We start from the raw sequence: 17,222 nt of genomic DNA, 5'->3' as shown, positions 1-17,222 counted from the left end.
TTATTTATTTTTTATTTAGTATTCGGGAAACACACAGAACATAAATACATAAATATAAAAAAAAATCCAGCAAAGTTTCCACCAAAAGCTAAAACAGACTAGGAGATAGTGAACGGAAACAAATCGTAATAAATACAAGATAACAAAAAATAACTAAATGATCACAATTTCACAAGAACAAGATTAATTCAGCCAAAACACTATACATTAAAATAATGAAAAAATAAATTATATAAAGTAAAATCTATTTAATTAAACTATAAATCAACTTGCATTACAATCCTTAGACATAATTGCCTTCTTAAATCGAGGAAGTGATTCTGAGAAAATATCAATGTCGGAGAAAAAAACATTATAATTATGTGATGATCTATAAATAAACTAGCTTCCGCCCGCAGCTTCGCCCGCGTGGATTTCGGGTTTCAAAAATGGAGAAGGTGCTCAATTTGTCGGGATGTTTTTTTAATTTATGGTGGTATGCAGGTGGTCCGATTGTCCGGTCAGGGTCTGATGATGGGATCCTGGTGAAATCGAAGGAACTTTTAACCATTAAGGTTGCACACGAAATGACGGAAGCTTAAAAATGGAGTAACTTCTCCCGTTTTCCCAACATTTTCCATCACTGCTATGCTCCTATTAATTGTAGCGTGATGAAAAGTATACTATAACCAGCTCAGGAGTATGAAAAATAATTGTACCAAGTTAAGTTAAAATCCGTCGAGTAGTTTTTGTTTCTATAACGGTTATACAGACAGACAGACAAAAATTTTACTGATTGCATTTTTGGCATCAGTATCGATCCCTAATCACCCCCTGATAGTTATTTTGGAAATATATTTCACGTACAGAATTGACCTCTCTACAGATTTATTATAAGTATAGATATGCAAAAGTAGCTCAAAAATTGTCCATAACGAAAACATGCATTTTAAAGTAAAACAAAAGAAATAATATCGTGAAGCCAACCAAATAACTAATGATATATTAAATTTTGTGACTGTTCAATTTAGTCGGGTCCGCGATATCACTTTTGTTGAGTTTCAGAACGCGACATTACATTATTATATTCTGTGCTCCAACGCACACTGCTTTGATGTTAGGAACACACCTACATTGCTTAGACAACAGTGAACTTTATACAATAGCAATAAAGCTCAAATTGACTCTACGTATTAGTTAGAAAACGTTTGTATGGGAAATAGAAAAATGCTGTTTTGAGGATTTTCCCGGCAATTATTCGAATTTTTCTCACCTTTTAAACCTTCCCTAGACCTCCACGAATAATTCAAGACCAAGATAAGATAAATCCGTTCAGCCGTTCTCGAGTTTTAGCGAGACTAACGAACAGCAATTCATTTTTATATATATAGATTATTTGGAACCATAATTAGTACGAGCGGTGGTTGGTTGGAATGTGTGCTTGTTTTGCAAGGAAGTACGGGGACATTTAAGAGATATATTACTTAGAAGGTAAGGCGAATCTACATAAGAATTAATTATTTTATAAAGAAGAATTTGGTCTTTAAATTGTCTACGCTCAACAAGAGAATTTAACTTAAAAGGGCGAGATGAATTTAAATCATGAAAAATATTATATGATTATTATACTTATAATAATCGGCGTTTTTAATAAACGAACCCAAGCGCTTTTTTCGATCCATCGTAAAAATAGACTAATCAGAACAAGGTTTCATTTACATGGTTATCTACAAATGACATATTTTGATTGGTTTATTCTCAAGATCAGATCAAGGATTGAGATTGAGATCGTCTGTTGAAAACCACCATAGGGTAGTTACTGAAATGGGACTTAATTGTTTCGCGCATGTGGCTTCAAGTCAAGTCATTTGATATCTTTTATGATTAAAACTAAAGTTTTTAGGGACTTACATGAAATGTTCAAGCATTGATGATTTAAATTTAGTATGAAGAAAAATCTTGGGGTATAGGCAGTAGGCGGCGTGTATTCAGTGGCGTAGCTAGGAATAGTATAACTAATGTAAATTTTGTTGCAATAAAAAAATCTCGAATAAGTCATCTACTTTTTTTTAAAAAGAAATCATTTACTTAATCCTTTAAATCCATAATTTTAAAAATTCAGAACAATATTCATAACTCGAAAACTATGAATAATCGCGGAACATACATGGGGGTGATTCGGATACCCCAAGGGGGCTCTATCTCTGGGCTCCCGCTTGACACTACTTTCTGGGACACCCTGTATATATATATAAATGAAAATATATCGTACACAGCGGTTTTGAAGACGCCTAGGAAATAACGGACTAACAGCACTTGTGCGACTACAAAATGGGAAGATCCCATAAGCTCCTGGTCCAATTATTATTCACATTTTATAGTTATATTCCATCTGAATTGTCTACGGATTTGGAAGATAATCAATCATGACTGCCTTGGTGGCGTAGTTGTAATTGTACACGGTACGACTACAACTACTGCGCTAAGGTCCTGGGTTCGAATCCTGGGTCAGACTAAAATAATTTTGACTGGGTTTTTGCATCTTAAAAAATTACTTAGTCACAACTCGGAGTAATTCGATCATTCGCTATTTATGATTGGCTTCTGTCTATATAATATACGTTCAATGATTATGTGGTACATATATACATACGGTATGCGGTAAGTAGGTAGGTACCTAGCAAAGTATAACATTAAATAAATAAAAGTACCCTAGTATAAGTTTGCTGGGTAGTGTCATCCAAAAAAAACTAAGGTATGGCCCAAGACGCACTGCTCCCTCGTTTATCACTAGCAAAGAATATAGTACTCTCTAACGAGAGCAGGCAGGCTCTCACTAGGCAGTAGGCACAAGGTACGTAATATTTCCACTTGTTTGTGGGTCACTGCGACGCAGCCCGTTCGACCCACTTCAGTGTTGCTATTTTAGTGACAGTCGTGACAATTTTTTCCGGCAATTTTTACATTCTTGAATTTCACAAAATACTCATTATAAACTCATTTCATTTCCCTTAAACATTGGTTACCCCCAATGGCGGTCAAAGTCCCAATTACAATATAAGAGTTTTTATATATCCAAAGTTGTAAAATAACAAAATTGAGCCTGTTCAGAAATTTTTAAGCCTGATTGCACTAGACATCAAAAACATTTTTGGAAATCGATATAAATTAAATCTGATATACTGATTCGTAAAAAAATAATTAAAACCTTGACGATGAGTGCGTACCTCTGTTTAACGTGATGTTTTGTGTTTGTAAAAGTAACTACTTAATAAATGAATGAAGAATGATTTTATGACACTTTAATAGTGTCCCTTTTGTTTTATTTGATGATTTATATTGTGTTACTGAGGCCTCGAACCTTTAGACGACAGTGATAATTGTCATACCGTCACGAATGTTTGTGTACATTCACTTACATGAGATTAGTTTAAAGGTTTTAATGGAAACCGAAAATAATGTAATCTCAAACACGCTACCAAGCATCGCACAAAGAGGAGACGAAGAATATAAAATACTGTATAATGTATTCTATCTCATTTTCTCACCGACTTAATCCTATATATTTATGTATTTGTTTCTTTATCGTGACGCAATTTCGTTTCATTGAGTTTCAAATTACAAGGATTCTAAGGAAGTTTCACTTCAAAAACCTTACTTCAAACTCAAATTATCATACCTATAAATCATTGTTACCAGGAACATAGTAGTTCCCATAGCATCACAATATTTTTTGCTATAACACGGTCTACGACATTGATTCACTACCGAGTTACCATTTAAATTTATTAAACAGCAATATTTTTTTTATCTAAATGTATTTTTTTTATTAAATAGCCAGTCTAATAGTAATTTAATCTACATCTATATGAAAATGTAATGAGAGAATTTTTTTTTTTTCATTAACTGTGCTTGTGTTGTTTTGTGTGTATTTCTTTGATATGTGCCCAATGTTGTGAACAAAGAAGAATGTCACTTTCAATGTAACTACTAGGGGCAACATTTCTGAGGGCAACATAATCGCTTGTGCGACTAAGCATAGACTAATATATAAGTACGACTAAGCCCCTTTTGTAAGAATAAAAAAATGTAACTTCTAAATAAAAATGCAACACAGTGTGACCATATTACGTGGCAGGACCAGTCCTTTTTGGCAGGTTTAGCTCTTTATTTTTTTTCCTGGCAGGTTTGGTAGAAGTTTTAGAAATCTGGCAGTATTTAGCAGTAAAAGCAATACAAGCTGACCGATTTTGCAGTATAGCCTATAAGCAGACCTATAAAAGGAACAGGGAAGAGTATCGAGGAAAGAAAAATCAGTAGGAATTTTAAAATGCCTATAGCAATATTTAATGTTGAACATGTCGCCTGTATTTTACATGTAAAACAAGATAATAATGAATATGGCGACTTTGTTTCATTCCAGTCACCTAAGGAAACCCTGACATCTATATCTTGTGAACACACACAAACACAAAACACGTAGGAGTTTTACGCACATAAAAACAGTTTTTATAAATTGCTGTAATTTGCTTTAGCAGATAGGCAAGATCACAAAAGACGCACCTTTATAATATACTGATACTGATACACGGTAATTTGACACTGTATTTTTATTCTGTCAACACGGTAATTTATAATTTTAGTGTGGTCAGTGGCATAGAGTAAGTAATATACTACGTAAGAGTCAGTGGTAGCACTGAACAAAAGATGCGTTGCGGCCCGGCGTGCGTTTAAAATGGACGCGTAGTTTATGTTTATTCTGTTTAGTCTATTTTCTGAATTTTTAAAATAAATACCTAGATATCGAGTGTAAAGTGTCAACTGTCAGCCTTAGCTTAACCTGTCAACCTATATTATTTATTTGTAACCCGCTTTGAATTTGCGATATATAAATACAGAGCTAACAACAAATTTATCAATTAAGTTAAATAGGTGGACTGTGCCATTACACGGTTAATATTTCAGGTGACTAGTGTAATCTTAACTTTTACCGGAAACAATAGGGAAAATAAATCAAAATGAAAATCGCAGTGGAGGGCTGTGCCCACGGGGAATTAGAAACAATTTACGAATGCATAGAAGCATTACAAACGAGACAAGGTATTAATATTGATTTGTTAATTTGCTGCGGTGACTTTCAAGCAGTGCGTAATGTAGATGATTTGAAGTCTATGGCAGTGCCTCCGAAGTATCAACGCATGTGTACCTTTTACAAGTAAGTTCACAATATTTTAAACACAAATAACATATACGAAGCGTATACGGCCCCTAAAACTGCCTAACGCGTACTATCCATTCTTTAACACCATCAGACCAATATAATGGCTGATGTTACCTTGCTATGCGAAAAATAATGAAAAAAAAACCTACAAAACTTGTATATATAATGTCTAAGGCTGCCAGATTTTTTTGCCTTATAAGGGAAAAGGCCTAATCTTTTTCAGTAGTAGAGGAGGCCTGCGCCCAACAATGGGACAGTATATAGTACAGGGCTGATATTATTATGTATTATTATTATAAGGGAAAAATGCTTAAATAGGCAAAAAATGTGGAATCTCAGTTTTTTACCAGAGACAAATGAGAAACAAAATTAATTTGTGACAATTTTGTACTTTCTTAATATTTTTCCGAGGGTCAAGTCAGTTTCAATATATTTTTATTTGTTTTAACATATTTGTAACAATCAATACAATTATAATCATAATAAAAAACAGGTATCAACTCACATTTTTTAATTTATTAAAAACTGAGTCATATTGATATGTATGTGACATGTGACTTGACAATCTTTGATCGATTTACGGGACATTTTAAAGTGTGCCTAAAATACAGGACATCCCAGTAAATATGTGACATTTGGCAACACTAATCATGTCCCACATAAATAGTCTAATGGTGAAAGTATCATATTCCTAATAATTTGCTATTATATTAATTAAGAAGTAAGCTGTAACTGGACAGCAATATTGTATTTATATGTAAATTAAGTGTGTTATCTATATTTAATATTAGTTTAGTTAAAAATGTTTATAACATTTTATTCCAGGTATTACAGTGGTGAGAAAAGGGCCCCTATACTAACTTTATTCATTGGTGGTAACCATGAAGCTTCAAATTATTTACAAGAGCTACCCTATGGAGGCTGGGTAGCCCCAAACATTTATTATTTAGGAAGAGCTGGAATTGTTAATTTTGGTGGTTTAAGAATTGGAGGTATGTACAAGATAAACAATTTGTTGAACATATTTGTACAAAAAAAGTAAAATTTTATAGGTTTTTGCTTGAAGATCTAATATTCTAAGATTGTTAGAAATAAGCATTATGTGTTTAAAAATTAACGAAGTCCATTTTATTGGTATACTAGGTGTTGCTTGCTGATTTGCCCATGTGAAAAAATACTTACCGCCTACAAAAGTTCTTAAAAACTGTAGCAATTCATGCTGCCACCTACACAATGCCATTAACATCTACTTAAAATCGGATAAAAAAAAAAAATTTTTCGCTTAGGAGCTAATTACTAAGATAAAAAGTCACCTACATGTTTGTTTAGGGCAGGGTCCATCTGTGTGTCAAATTTCTTTTAAATCCATTTAGCTGTTTCTGCATTAACTATGTACTTACAAACATCTTAATCTTTTTACAAACTCCCATTTATAATATTAGTAAAAAGTAAGATTAAATTAATGGAATTTATATGAACACTATTAAAATATTTTATATATATAATGGGAATGATGAAAATTTGAATTTTTTATTCTTTTCAGGTTTATCAGGAATATTCAAAGGGCGAGATTATTTACAAGGCCTTTGGGAATGTCCACCTTATTCACAGGAATCTATGAGATCGGTATATCATGTAAGGTCGCTAGATGTATTCCGATTAAGTCAAGTTAAAGGGAAAGTGCATGTTATGCTCTCTCATGACTGGCCTCGCGGAATTACAAATCATGGTGATGTGGAAAGTTTATTGAAAAGAAAACCATTTTTTAGGTAACAGAGTAATAAATTATTTTCATATTTACCTTACAAAATCATAGTTTATCAAAGTGCATGATAATTAATTTGTAATATTTTTAGGGAAGATATTGAATCTAATCAGCTAGGCAGTGTGCCAGCTGCAACTTTATTGCATCAATTGAAGCCAGACTACTGGTTTGCAGCACATTTGCATTGCCAGTTTGCAGCAATTGTACAACATGACAATGGAGCGGATACAAAATTCTTGGCTTTAGACAAATGTTTGCCCAAAAGGAAGCACCTGCAAATCCTAGACATTCCAGCAATGTATGATGGGGACAAGTGTTTAAAATACGATCCAGAGTGGCTTATGATATTGAAAAAGACTAATCATTTGCTGACTGTAAAGAATATGAATTGCCATATGCCAGGTCCTGGAGGAAATGAAGAGTGAGTAAACATGTTCAGATTTTGTTAATTTAATTTTCAGATCTTCCAGATTTATTTGTATAAAAAACATTTCCATTTATACTATTGGGACTTTTAATACAAGTCCAATAGTATACTTTTCCTGGCTAAAATGCAGCCTTTAGACAATACATAGAATTTCCAATGTTGTTTATTGGTATCTGTGTTTACTTATAAATTCAAACAGATTTACAAACGTTTGTATTCATAATATTATATGGTTTTGCAGATATATTTTTACACCAACAAAAGAAGAGAAGGAATCTGTTATTAAAATAATGGAAAATATGACCATACATGAATCAGCATTCGAAAAAACTGCACCGGTGTATAACCCTAATATTAAAAAGGGGAAACAGTCAGAACCTATTATGAATCCACAAACAATTAAGTTATGTGACACTTTAGGTATTGATGATCCAGTCCAGGTAGTCATGGCTCGTACAGGACGAATTATGAAGGAACCATGTGGTAATGATTTAAGAAAAGACACTAAAGAGACTGAAGTGCCGGAAGAGCCCAGTGCACCTAATCCAATTCCAGTACCCATTACACCTATTAAAACTACAAAATTATCATTGCCTGCTCCTATAACGCCAAGTGAAAATGAAATGGAAACAAATCCAGTAAAGGAGTTTACAGTGGACAATTTTTCTACTCCTGACAATACTCTTAATTCATCAGACTGCATGACTCCTATGTCAAGTGGAGAAAAAAAAACATTCAAAAGACGCAATATATCTATTTACAACTCTCCTGATGATGATCTTGAAAGTGGGATGTCAAATTCATTTAATGTTTCTGGAAGTCCATGTAAATTGCCCCATAGGGATAATGTGTAGTTAATTGTAAGTGTATAAGTTAATTCTATTCTGTACTAAATTTAGTTTTACATTATTGTACAGCATTCTAGTGTAAAACATATGATTTACAGACAGAGAAAGATAAAATTGTGGCACATGACTGCGGCTTTAATAAAATCTTTAATAGATATTTTATTTTTTATAATATTATATAAGTCATAGAAATAAAGTGAAAAAAATGCATAATTTTTATGAGTATCTTATATTGAGATGTACTTATTAGAAATATCATGAAATGTTTATAAATTTATGAATAAATTATTCAGTCAGGGTTATATAAAATTTAGTGCAATTTTATTGATGAGTTAGTTTTTCAAGAAAAATAATGATATACAGTTATTACTTTAAGTTTTTATTTCTTGGTATGACTCAGTAAATGTTCTTTAAGATTGGGCATGTTTTTAGGTTCATATGAACATTGATTACATTTAATTGGTGCAGCCATAAAATTTTTGTGTATTTCTGGTGGCATTTTCTTCACCAAACCATCTTTTTTTAACTCTTGTAATACATCTGAAATTAAAACATTTTTTTAAACATATTATGACAGTTATGTTTTTGTTTTGCCAAAACAGGTTAAAAATATATTCTCACAAAATAGTGGACATAAAGAAAATATTATGTATAATATGTAATTCTGTTTTATTTTCTAAGTGTGTGCTGAATAAATATATTAAAATTAAGTATTTTAGGAAATTCATTCAGCATATGTTAAAATTTTATTGTTATAGTAGAATAGATAATATTAGTAACACTATTAATAAAATATGAAGATAGGATTTTAGTCATTCTTCAATAAATAATTACCTTCATATGGTCTAAAAAATTTGGTTGTAAAGCTATTCCAGTGTGCTTTAGTCTTCAAACATGGGGATATCATGTCTCTGCTTATAATGTGCATGTGTAACCTCTGCATACTCGGTACTGCATGAAAACCGGCTTTAAGTTCCACTTCTGCAGATTCATTTAGTTCCTTATACACAGAACCGAATTCTTCTAAAAGTCTTATGTGAGACTTATCTAGTTTATAAATACTGCTTATATCTTCATGTGGTAGTACAAGATAATGAATTTTCGCCTTTGGATATTTATCCTTTATTACCACAACACGTTCCGTTTTTTTAACTATAGAATTAGGGTCTTTCATTGAGTCTAGTAGACCTAAGGACCAATGTCTTGCTTTCTTAGCAGCTGTACTAGGAACGGAAGTCATTGCACTTCTTTTTGTAGTCATTTGATTTATTTTAAAATTCTACTAAGCTACTTTTATTTAGATGTCCTTTTCAGCTGTTGTTTTGACTTTTGAAGCAATCTCCAATGACAGATGTCATTTGTCTTTTTCATAGAACATTGTAGCTGTCATTAAAGTGTTGCTAAAATATAAAAATAAATTCCCTGCACACGAGTAGTTTTAAAAATACTTTGTTTTTTTTTTATATAACTTAGAAAATCAATCCATTTACTATCCGTAGATCATAGAGAATGTTGTGAGCGTTTCTGTCATGCTTTGAAATGAACACGGAAGCAATTAGTAAAGTGTGTTTTTACATTCAGTCACCTTCGGAGGGGTATGCATTGGCTCTTTGAGTTTTGAATCTTTGAACCTTTCTTTAGGCAGTTCGTTCCACTTCCGATTAGGCTACCACCGCTTATTATTTATTATTTTTTTGTATTATTGGAGAAGTACAGAATAATTAAATTAAAACACGGATATCATTTTTAAATGTGTATTGTATTTTCATAAGTTATTATTAAAAGTAATACTTAAGTAATAATGCTAAATCAATGGTACTTTTACCTATATTGACAGTCATGACTGAAAAAAATGGTTAAGCTTCGAAAAGCTTGCATTTTTTCAGTCATAAGTTTTAAAATATTCACGCATAAAATTATACATCATAATAAATTACCATAAACTACGAGTACTTAATAGATAAATATTAAACCGAAATAAATATATGTTTGGAATCTTAAGTAGTATCTACGTAAATAAAATTGTATATAATAGGCATAAAATAGTTTTGGTAGTAGTTTATCCCTATGCGTATACTATTCTGTAGAATAGAGTAATACGTCACGTAATCCACAGTGTTCAAAACTGGATTTGCAACAATAAAGTGTGATGTCCACAAATACATAATAATTATGTTTTAATATATTTAAAACTTGTACTTTTCATTGCACAGTGGGACGTCCTGTATAACCAGTGTCCGGGAGTGAGTGGTGTGCCAGCTCTCTTAATATTTGTTCGAAGCCTTTACCCGTCGGAGCTTGAAGATTGTTGTTTTTCAATATGGTAGAGTTTAGTTTTGTAGCCAAGTAACACATCTGTGAAAAGGGAATATTGGATTATTGCATGAATTTTAAATTTGTAAATGCTACTTACTTCACAAAATAAGCTTGCGGATGGAGTATTTTTATCCGTCCGAGTAGTGATCACGTACACAAATTTTTAACTATCATAGTGATCTACGACCTACCTAATTGCGTCGCGTTGGGCCATCAGTCTGTGTAGGTAGGATGGTATATTTGATAGTCATCTCGTCAATCGATACTCCATCTGGGCGCCACTCTAATATCGTGTGGAGTAGTCACTTTGCCACAGCAAAAAATATATAAAAAAAATAATCTTACCAATAAAGCTGACATAAACAATAAGGCGCCTAACGCAACGGCGACCATCATCGAGGTCGCGCAAGTCGCTTCTATCGGCGTTCTGTGGAACAACTCTCCAGGCATGACGACTGTGTATTCTAAGTTTTCCTTAAATCTTGTGTATGGAGTGGTAGAGTTATCAGCCACTAAAGCTGCACTCGTGGCGTTGCTAGAGTGATCTGGAAGAGATCTTCGTCGACGGCCGTGACCTAAAAAAATGTGATATCTTTAAGAGTTCATGTTATATTTCCGAGGGAGCATCTTTTTATATCGGCAACTTCCTCCCATTAGATTAATGGGATTTTTTTATCCAATTTCGTAATAAGATTGCTTTCTTAATCGTCGTACAGGCTCTATGAAGCACTATGTTTTAGAGACTTGTGACAGGAAAGGCTTTTCGCGCCGCGCCGGCGAAGACGCGGCAAAATAAAAAAAAAAAAAATGTTATCGCCTCAGGTCGCAGTCTAACAAAATTACTTGGGTTAAATCTAATAACTTGCCGCCAATGTAAAGATAGTCTACAATGTCATATTAGCTAATAGGTGTAGTGATTCCACACGTCAGAAGCGGCAATGGATCATTGGTGAAGTTACTGAAGCATCACTGAACTAGTGAAGTATGACCAAGTGTAAGTGCATTATGTAAATATTTTGCTCGCGGCTCCCCGTATAGTCATGGTTTACATAATTCAGAATATTTTTAGAAAAATCAGAAGTGGGTGCTCTTGGAATTTGATCCTGCGGACTTTACTTTACTGGAGGGATTCGTCTCAGTTATTACCTATATGTATAGGTATTATATAATGTAGTTTACTACTAATGAAAAATACTCCGAAATCGATTTAGTGGTTCTTAAGATTAGCGCGATTAAATTAACAAACAAAATTCAGCTTTATAATATTAGTGTAGATATGCAATTTTAGTCACAACTGAAATAAATGCAGCATCACGCAGATTACTTCTAAATATCCTAATTTATGAATAAGTCGGTGAATAAGAAATATACCTGTCGTGCCCGATGGCTCAAATAGATCGAGGCAATAGTCCGGTTGACAATCGGCGGCATCCATACACGCCTTGATTTGCGAATGTATCCATAATGTGGATCGCTCTTTCATTGAAGCTAATAAGAAAGCTTCGAAGTCTAAGAACACTTCGTTGTGTCTCTCCCTGTACCGCGCGGGTTGATGCGGTATGATGGACGCAAAGTCGCGATTTCGGCACCTGTGGGTGAAAGAGTAATTTAGTTTTTTTAGGAACTAAGGGTATGATTTGTTAAACATTTTATTGTTGATAATATATAGATTTATGTGACAAATGTGTAGGAACTTGGTAGGTACAACATACGTAATACACAGTTCTCTCCCAATTTCAAGAACTAAAGCTAGTGCATTTTTTAAGTAACAATAACAAGACAAGCGTAATGGCATTCGAGACTGTTAGCAAAGTTTTGGATGTCGCCCCTGTTTATTAGTTTTTAAACGCCTCTTGCAAGAAGTTTTGCTGGCTTATTTATTCAGTTATTTAAGAAACATACCCGTCTTTGACAAGTAATACGGATCCGGGCGCATGTGGTCTGTCAGGGTCGGGGGACACTGCTACTTCCAGCAGCTTGATGTGTCGCCACGCCGAGTCGGGGTTGATGCGAGCTCGAAGCTGAAGCTTAGTGCCGATTGGTACAGCCTATAACGAAAATATGGTTAAAGATGACTTGTAGATTACGTCCAGTGACATAATAAGTCGAAGTGCTCGTACGTAATACTCCTATACAAAAAAAAAATGATAGTTCTATTTTTTTAGGGACATAAGTTAGATTCCTTTTTCTTTTTTTTTATTTAACTAAAGGCATAACACAGTTACAGTCATTATTAGGTAACAATACTTAAGCACAAAATTACATTAAGACTAGATTGTCTTCCTTGAACCTATGCCGTAATTGAGATTAACCTACGGAATCGACTCTACAAGAAACAATTAACAAGATTAACGTCTGCTTATACTTAAGTGGGTTATTTTTGTTATAAGTAACTGCGACTAAGTAATTACTTTAATGCAATATTGTAAAATGGTTTATTAAAACATTAAGATAGTACTACTACCTGGTCCACGGGCAAATCGACAGAATGATTTGAATGCCTGGTTACGGGCGGTGCCTCCTTGTATAAAGCCACTTCGTATTCAAGTCTGCCTGGTGTTTCTTCCACCACTCCCGACACGCGAGCTCCGTGAGGGCTAAAAGGGGAATTACAAATTGAAGGTAGTGTAGATGGTGAATAGATGTACGAAAACAAGACGAGGAAACTAAAATATTCGAAACGTCGGAAGAAAATAAAATATATAAAAAATCACAATAAAATTCGAAAGTTAGTTTTATTTCGACGTCTAACATTCGCGTAAACATAAGAAATCGTTAAGATGGGGCAATTCATATGCTCTTAATCTTAAACCCACAGTTTTTATTGAAAGTGAAAAAATAATAGTAAGTAGTTTTAGATACCTTAAAACTATTTGATGTATCTGAGTTGTTTTTAGATTTCGCTACAAACTTGAGAAGTTATTGCACGTTACAGATAAGGTTAAAATATGTTCCCGTCCTGTCTTAGTCGTCCTGTCCAGGACTCGTTCGTGACGTAGATTTAAATAATTCCAATAAGCATAGCATAACAACATGAAATATGAAAAAGGTGCCCTAAAAGGTCATTCTGAAATGTTTGCAGATGAAATAATATGTATACAACTGCAAATTCGTAATTGCAAATTGATTACGCAAGCAATAATATGATAGTGGAACCATACCTATCATCTACAAGTTTTAGGCAAAATTTGTCTGTATTGTGATAAGCTTACAATTATTCTTTTAATTTATAATTCCCTATATAAAATTAGTAAAATATGGAAAGACATCTTATTAACGAGTTTTTTTAAACTGTTACACGGACATCGTTATTATTTTGATTTTTAAATACGTAATTTATTTACTTACAAACTTCCAGCGAACCCCGCCGCCTTGTTTTCGATAATAGTAGGTTCAGGAGGCTTGCACATGATGATCAGCTCTTGGTCTGATTGCATTACCACGCCCGGAAATTGAGGGAACCACACTCGCACGTGCACGAAACCCTAAGAAAATTGACATTATTTATTTTAAAATATTTTTTAAACTATATTTAAATGATACAAGATCTTATTACAATAATCACCGACGATGAATAGATTTTCTTAATTTAAGTTTATTTTTTTACTAATTTAGAGTTACAGTTGTAGGCCCCTATGGTATCTATTAAAGAATGGATTACTAGTTTGTAACCATGTACAATGTTAATATCTGTGTGAAACAATGTTCGCGATATGAACTAATGGAGGGTATTGTGTTCAACTGTTACACTCTCATTGACAGCGGTGATAATATTTTCTTTACCTCGATGTTTTACCGGTGTCAGCGGTTGCTAGTTAATAATATATCAGCTGTGTGCAGGCCACTTATGCTCAACATCTTACTGTTACTAACGGCGCTTGTTGTTATCCATAGACCATATGACTAAGGTTTTTATGTATATATTTACATTTTAGTAAAGTATTAAAGATATTTGTTATTTTACTTCAACTTAGTAAAAAAATATTCTACGACCTCAAGTGCATTTTTTTTTTATATTTTCTATCACTTAAATAACCAAAATATTAGATTGCATTTACGATAAACTATAACTTATCCCTTACATTTCGCTTCAATACTCCACATCTTGAGAAGTCGGTGATCCGAAGCCTGTAGAGCAAACCCGTGGCGTCTTCGGGTTCTGGTCTTATTTGACATACTGGATCTGCGATGGGGTCAGTGCCCCGGTCATCAGCAAACAAGGGCGCCCCACGGAATCCTTCTGGCTTCCTTAATAAGGCTGTTACTGAATCTCGAAGTCCAGAGCCTCCGCTCGCGAATGTGCATTGGATGTCCGTCACTGTAAAAATATGGACTAGTTACTCAGTTTATTCAACTTGTCGTTAAAGTCTAGTTTAAATACATCATCGGTAGACAGTACATTATGCAACGGCGAACATGCCGACTTGCATCTAATTCTAGTGTCCGTACGAGGAAAAGAAATAAATATCTTTAGAGTTATTTATTGTTATTATATAAATGAAACAAAAGTAGGTAACACTGGCCCATACTTAGTTTGCGATCGATACTAATTTATAAATAAAGATACGGTTAGAAAAAAATATAATAAATGGCAAAGTTAATGAAAATTTAACTAAAGACTTACCATCGTAATCTTGTGCCAAAGCCGACCGGATCTGTAACAATAAGCATCGGATTTGGTGTTAAACATTCAAACAATTAGTTTTATTTGAATGCTCGCATTGTTATTTCTTAAACTACAATACTTTGAATTTCCGGTGTAGTCGCTACTTAGATTCTAATCAGAAGCGGACACTCTTACAAGCCAGAATACACGTTTGTGTATGAGCTTGAGGCAAAATACGGGAATACTTTGTTGCAATATAATTTTAACAAATTAACGAGTTTGCATAGCTGTACATAAACAAAGACTAGAGAGTGGGCGAACCGCAGGACCGATATTTCAAAGAAAAGTGAACGGCAAAGGAACGTTACAAGTAAACCAAAGAGTACTTAGAAGAACTGACGTTAAATAAACGCATTGCTCCAGTAGTACGTATCGATTAGTAAAGTGGGAGGACCATGGAAAGCCACCCTAATAAGTGAACAGTTATAACTCTTTTATTTACTAGATTAATGAAACAAACAAATTATTAAGTAATATTTATCTGATTTTAGTTTTTAAAACTCTACAACAGATTTTTTTTTATGAGTTACATAGTAAAACAAAGTAAAAGACTTACTAATATTGGTTCGATTTTATTTACAAATTGTTTTTTTTTTCAATATATTATCAAGGTAGTCTTTTAAGTAGGTAGGTAGGTACCTATTTCTTGCTTTATGTAGAAGCGGATCGATTCTGCGATTGACATTTTGTGATAGCTTACAAAATTGAGTAACCATTTTAAGAAAAATTTCAAGAAATATATAAACATTTTCTTAAACTTTATGAAAGTTAAATACTCCAATTGTCTAAGTTAAACATAACTTATAATTAAAATAGTATCTTACAAATACATTCTTTGCGATCAAGCAAATATGAGTAATATCTTAATACGTTATACATATAATTATAATGGGTGCATTTTTCCTTGCGCGCGACATCTAGATTAAAAGAAGTTTAATGAGTTTATACAAAGAAAATTATATAGATCGATGAGAGGCTGTACGCTATGCGGTTTACCACAACGGAGGTGTCTGCGATTAATTCAAAGAAATTTAATATGACATGATCTACTTAAATATTAATGTGGATACTCTGTGAATACAGCTAATCGCTTATAATTTATCTAGACTAGACGCTAGAACACTTTATTCTGTACAAATAGAGGTTACTGTATTACGCATTCAAACTGAATAAATATTATGTTAAACAGTGCGTTAAATTACATTTCATTCATTACTATGCACCTTTATTTCAATTATAAAACTGTTAACTGAAAATAAATTTGCTTTTAATACCTACGTGGGAAAAACTAAACTAGGTGAAATATTTATGCAGTATATTTTTGTTCAATTAATGTTTTGCTACCACCATCTTTACTTGAAAGTTAAATAAATCGGGGAATACTAAAATGTACTTATAATGTAGGTTAATATTGTTGTGGTTTTATAAGTGTAGTAAACTATACCATAATGACCCTGTACGTGCAGATCGGCCTAATAGCTACCATTTGAAAGTAAGGAGGTTTACACGTTCAGCAAGTCAGCACACTTAAAGGATTGATATAATCTTAATAAGTGTATTATGTATTAACTTTTTGCTCTGCTACTTCATGGGCTACATGTTATGTAGGCGAAAGCACTTCAATAAATATCATTGCACGTAAAACATGGTAATAGACCGTAAATTACACTTACGTGCAATTTTAAATCATCTCGTAGTTTTCAAAAAGATCTCGCTTCAAAATAATCTCGGCACAATTAGAAAGTCACCGTAATGTGATCGTATTTCAATAATCTTTCCAAACGCTTGTATGCAAAGCGTTCAGACAGCTAAACGGTTTATTCTAAAACGGTGATACTCTGATTATTAGGCGTGAAGAACTGTTTCCGAGACTAACAACTAATTGGTTGTACGTTTCTCACATACTGTTCTCGGTTTACTTGCACACATTTAGTTTTATTACAACCAGGTATGACGATAGAATAGAAAGTGAATAAAATTTGATGTTGAGTCCTGCCTCG

At 33.2% G+C, this 17,222-nt stretch overlaps 3 protein-coding genes across 4 annotated transcripts; 1 reads left to right on the top strand and 2 right to left on the bottom strand.

Moving 5' to 3' along the window:
• Positions 1 to 4,664: 4,664 nt before the first annotated feature.
• LOC115439967 (lariat debranching enzyme) lies at positions 4,665 to 8,808 on the top strand. Of its 2 annotated transcripts, none has more exons than XM_030164073.2 (5): positions 4,665 to 5,079; positions 6,026 to 6,192; positions 6,744 to 6,969; positions 7,057 to 7,386; positions 7,634 to 8,808. In XM_030164073.2, exons 1-5 carry the CDS (start codon positions 5,051 to 5,053, stop codon positions 8,244 to 8,246), a joined length of 1,365 nt encoding a protein of 454 aa, XP_030019933.1. In that variant the 5' UTR covers positions 4,665 to 5,050; the 3' UTR covers positions 8,247 to 8,808. The 2 variants fall into 2 exon arrangements, with proteins under 2 accessions (XP_030019933.1, XP_030019932.1); XM_030164072.2 differs by having other exon boundaries at positions 4,671 to 5,194.
• On the bottom strand, positions 8,599 to 9,590 carry LOC115439968 (aprataxin). The gene is made up of 2 exons (XM_030164074.2): positions 9,075 to 9,590; positions 8,599 to 8,780 (listed from the first exon to the last, which is right to left on the bottom strand). Exons 1-2 carry the CDS (start codon positions 9,499 to 9,501, stop codon positions 8,620 to 8,622), a joined length of 588 nt encoding a protein of 195 aa, XP_030019934.1. The 5' UTR covers positions 9,502 to 9,590; the 3' UTR covers positions 8,599 to 8,619.
• A 390-nt stretch (positions 9,591 to 9,980) lies between these two features.
• LOC115440052 lies at positions 9,981 to 16,708 on the bottom strand. The gene is made up of 9 exons (XM_030164197.2): positions 16,667 to 16,708; positions 15,181 to 15,211; positions 14,639 to 14,874; positions 13,905 to 14,041; positions 13,021 to 13,153; positions 12,459 to 12,604; positions 11,928 to 12,145; positions 10,902 to 11,131; positions 9,981 to 10,595 (listed from the first exon to the last, which is right to left on the bottom strand). Exons 1-9 carry the CDS (start codon positions 16,706 to 16,708, stop codon positions 10,443 to 10,445), a joined length of 1,326 nt encoding a protein of 441 aa, XP_030020057.1. The 3' UTR covers positions 9,981 to 10,442.
• Positions 16,709 to 17,222: the final 514 nt, after the last annotated feature.

Source organism: Manduca sexta, chromosome 15 (assembly GCF_014839805.1).
Source record: "Manduca sexta isolate Smith_Timp_Sample1 chromosome 15, JHU_Msex_v1.0, whole genome shotgun sequence".
NCBI lineage: Eukaryota > Metazoa > Arthropoda > Insecta > Lepidoptera > Sphingidae > Manduca > Manduca sexta.
The sequence above is the reverse complement of the archived record's forward strand: the minus strand, read 5'-3'. Positions and strand labels throughout refer to the sequence as shown.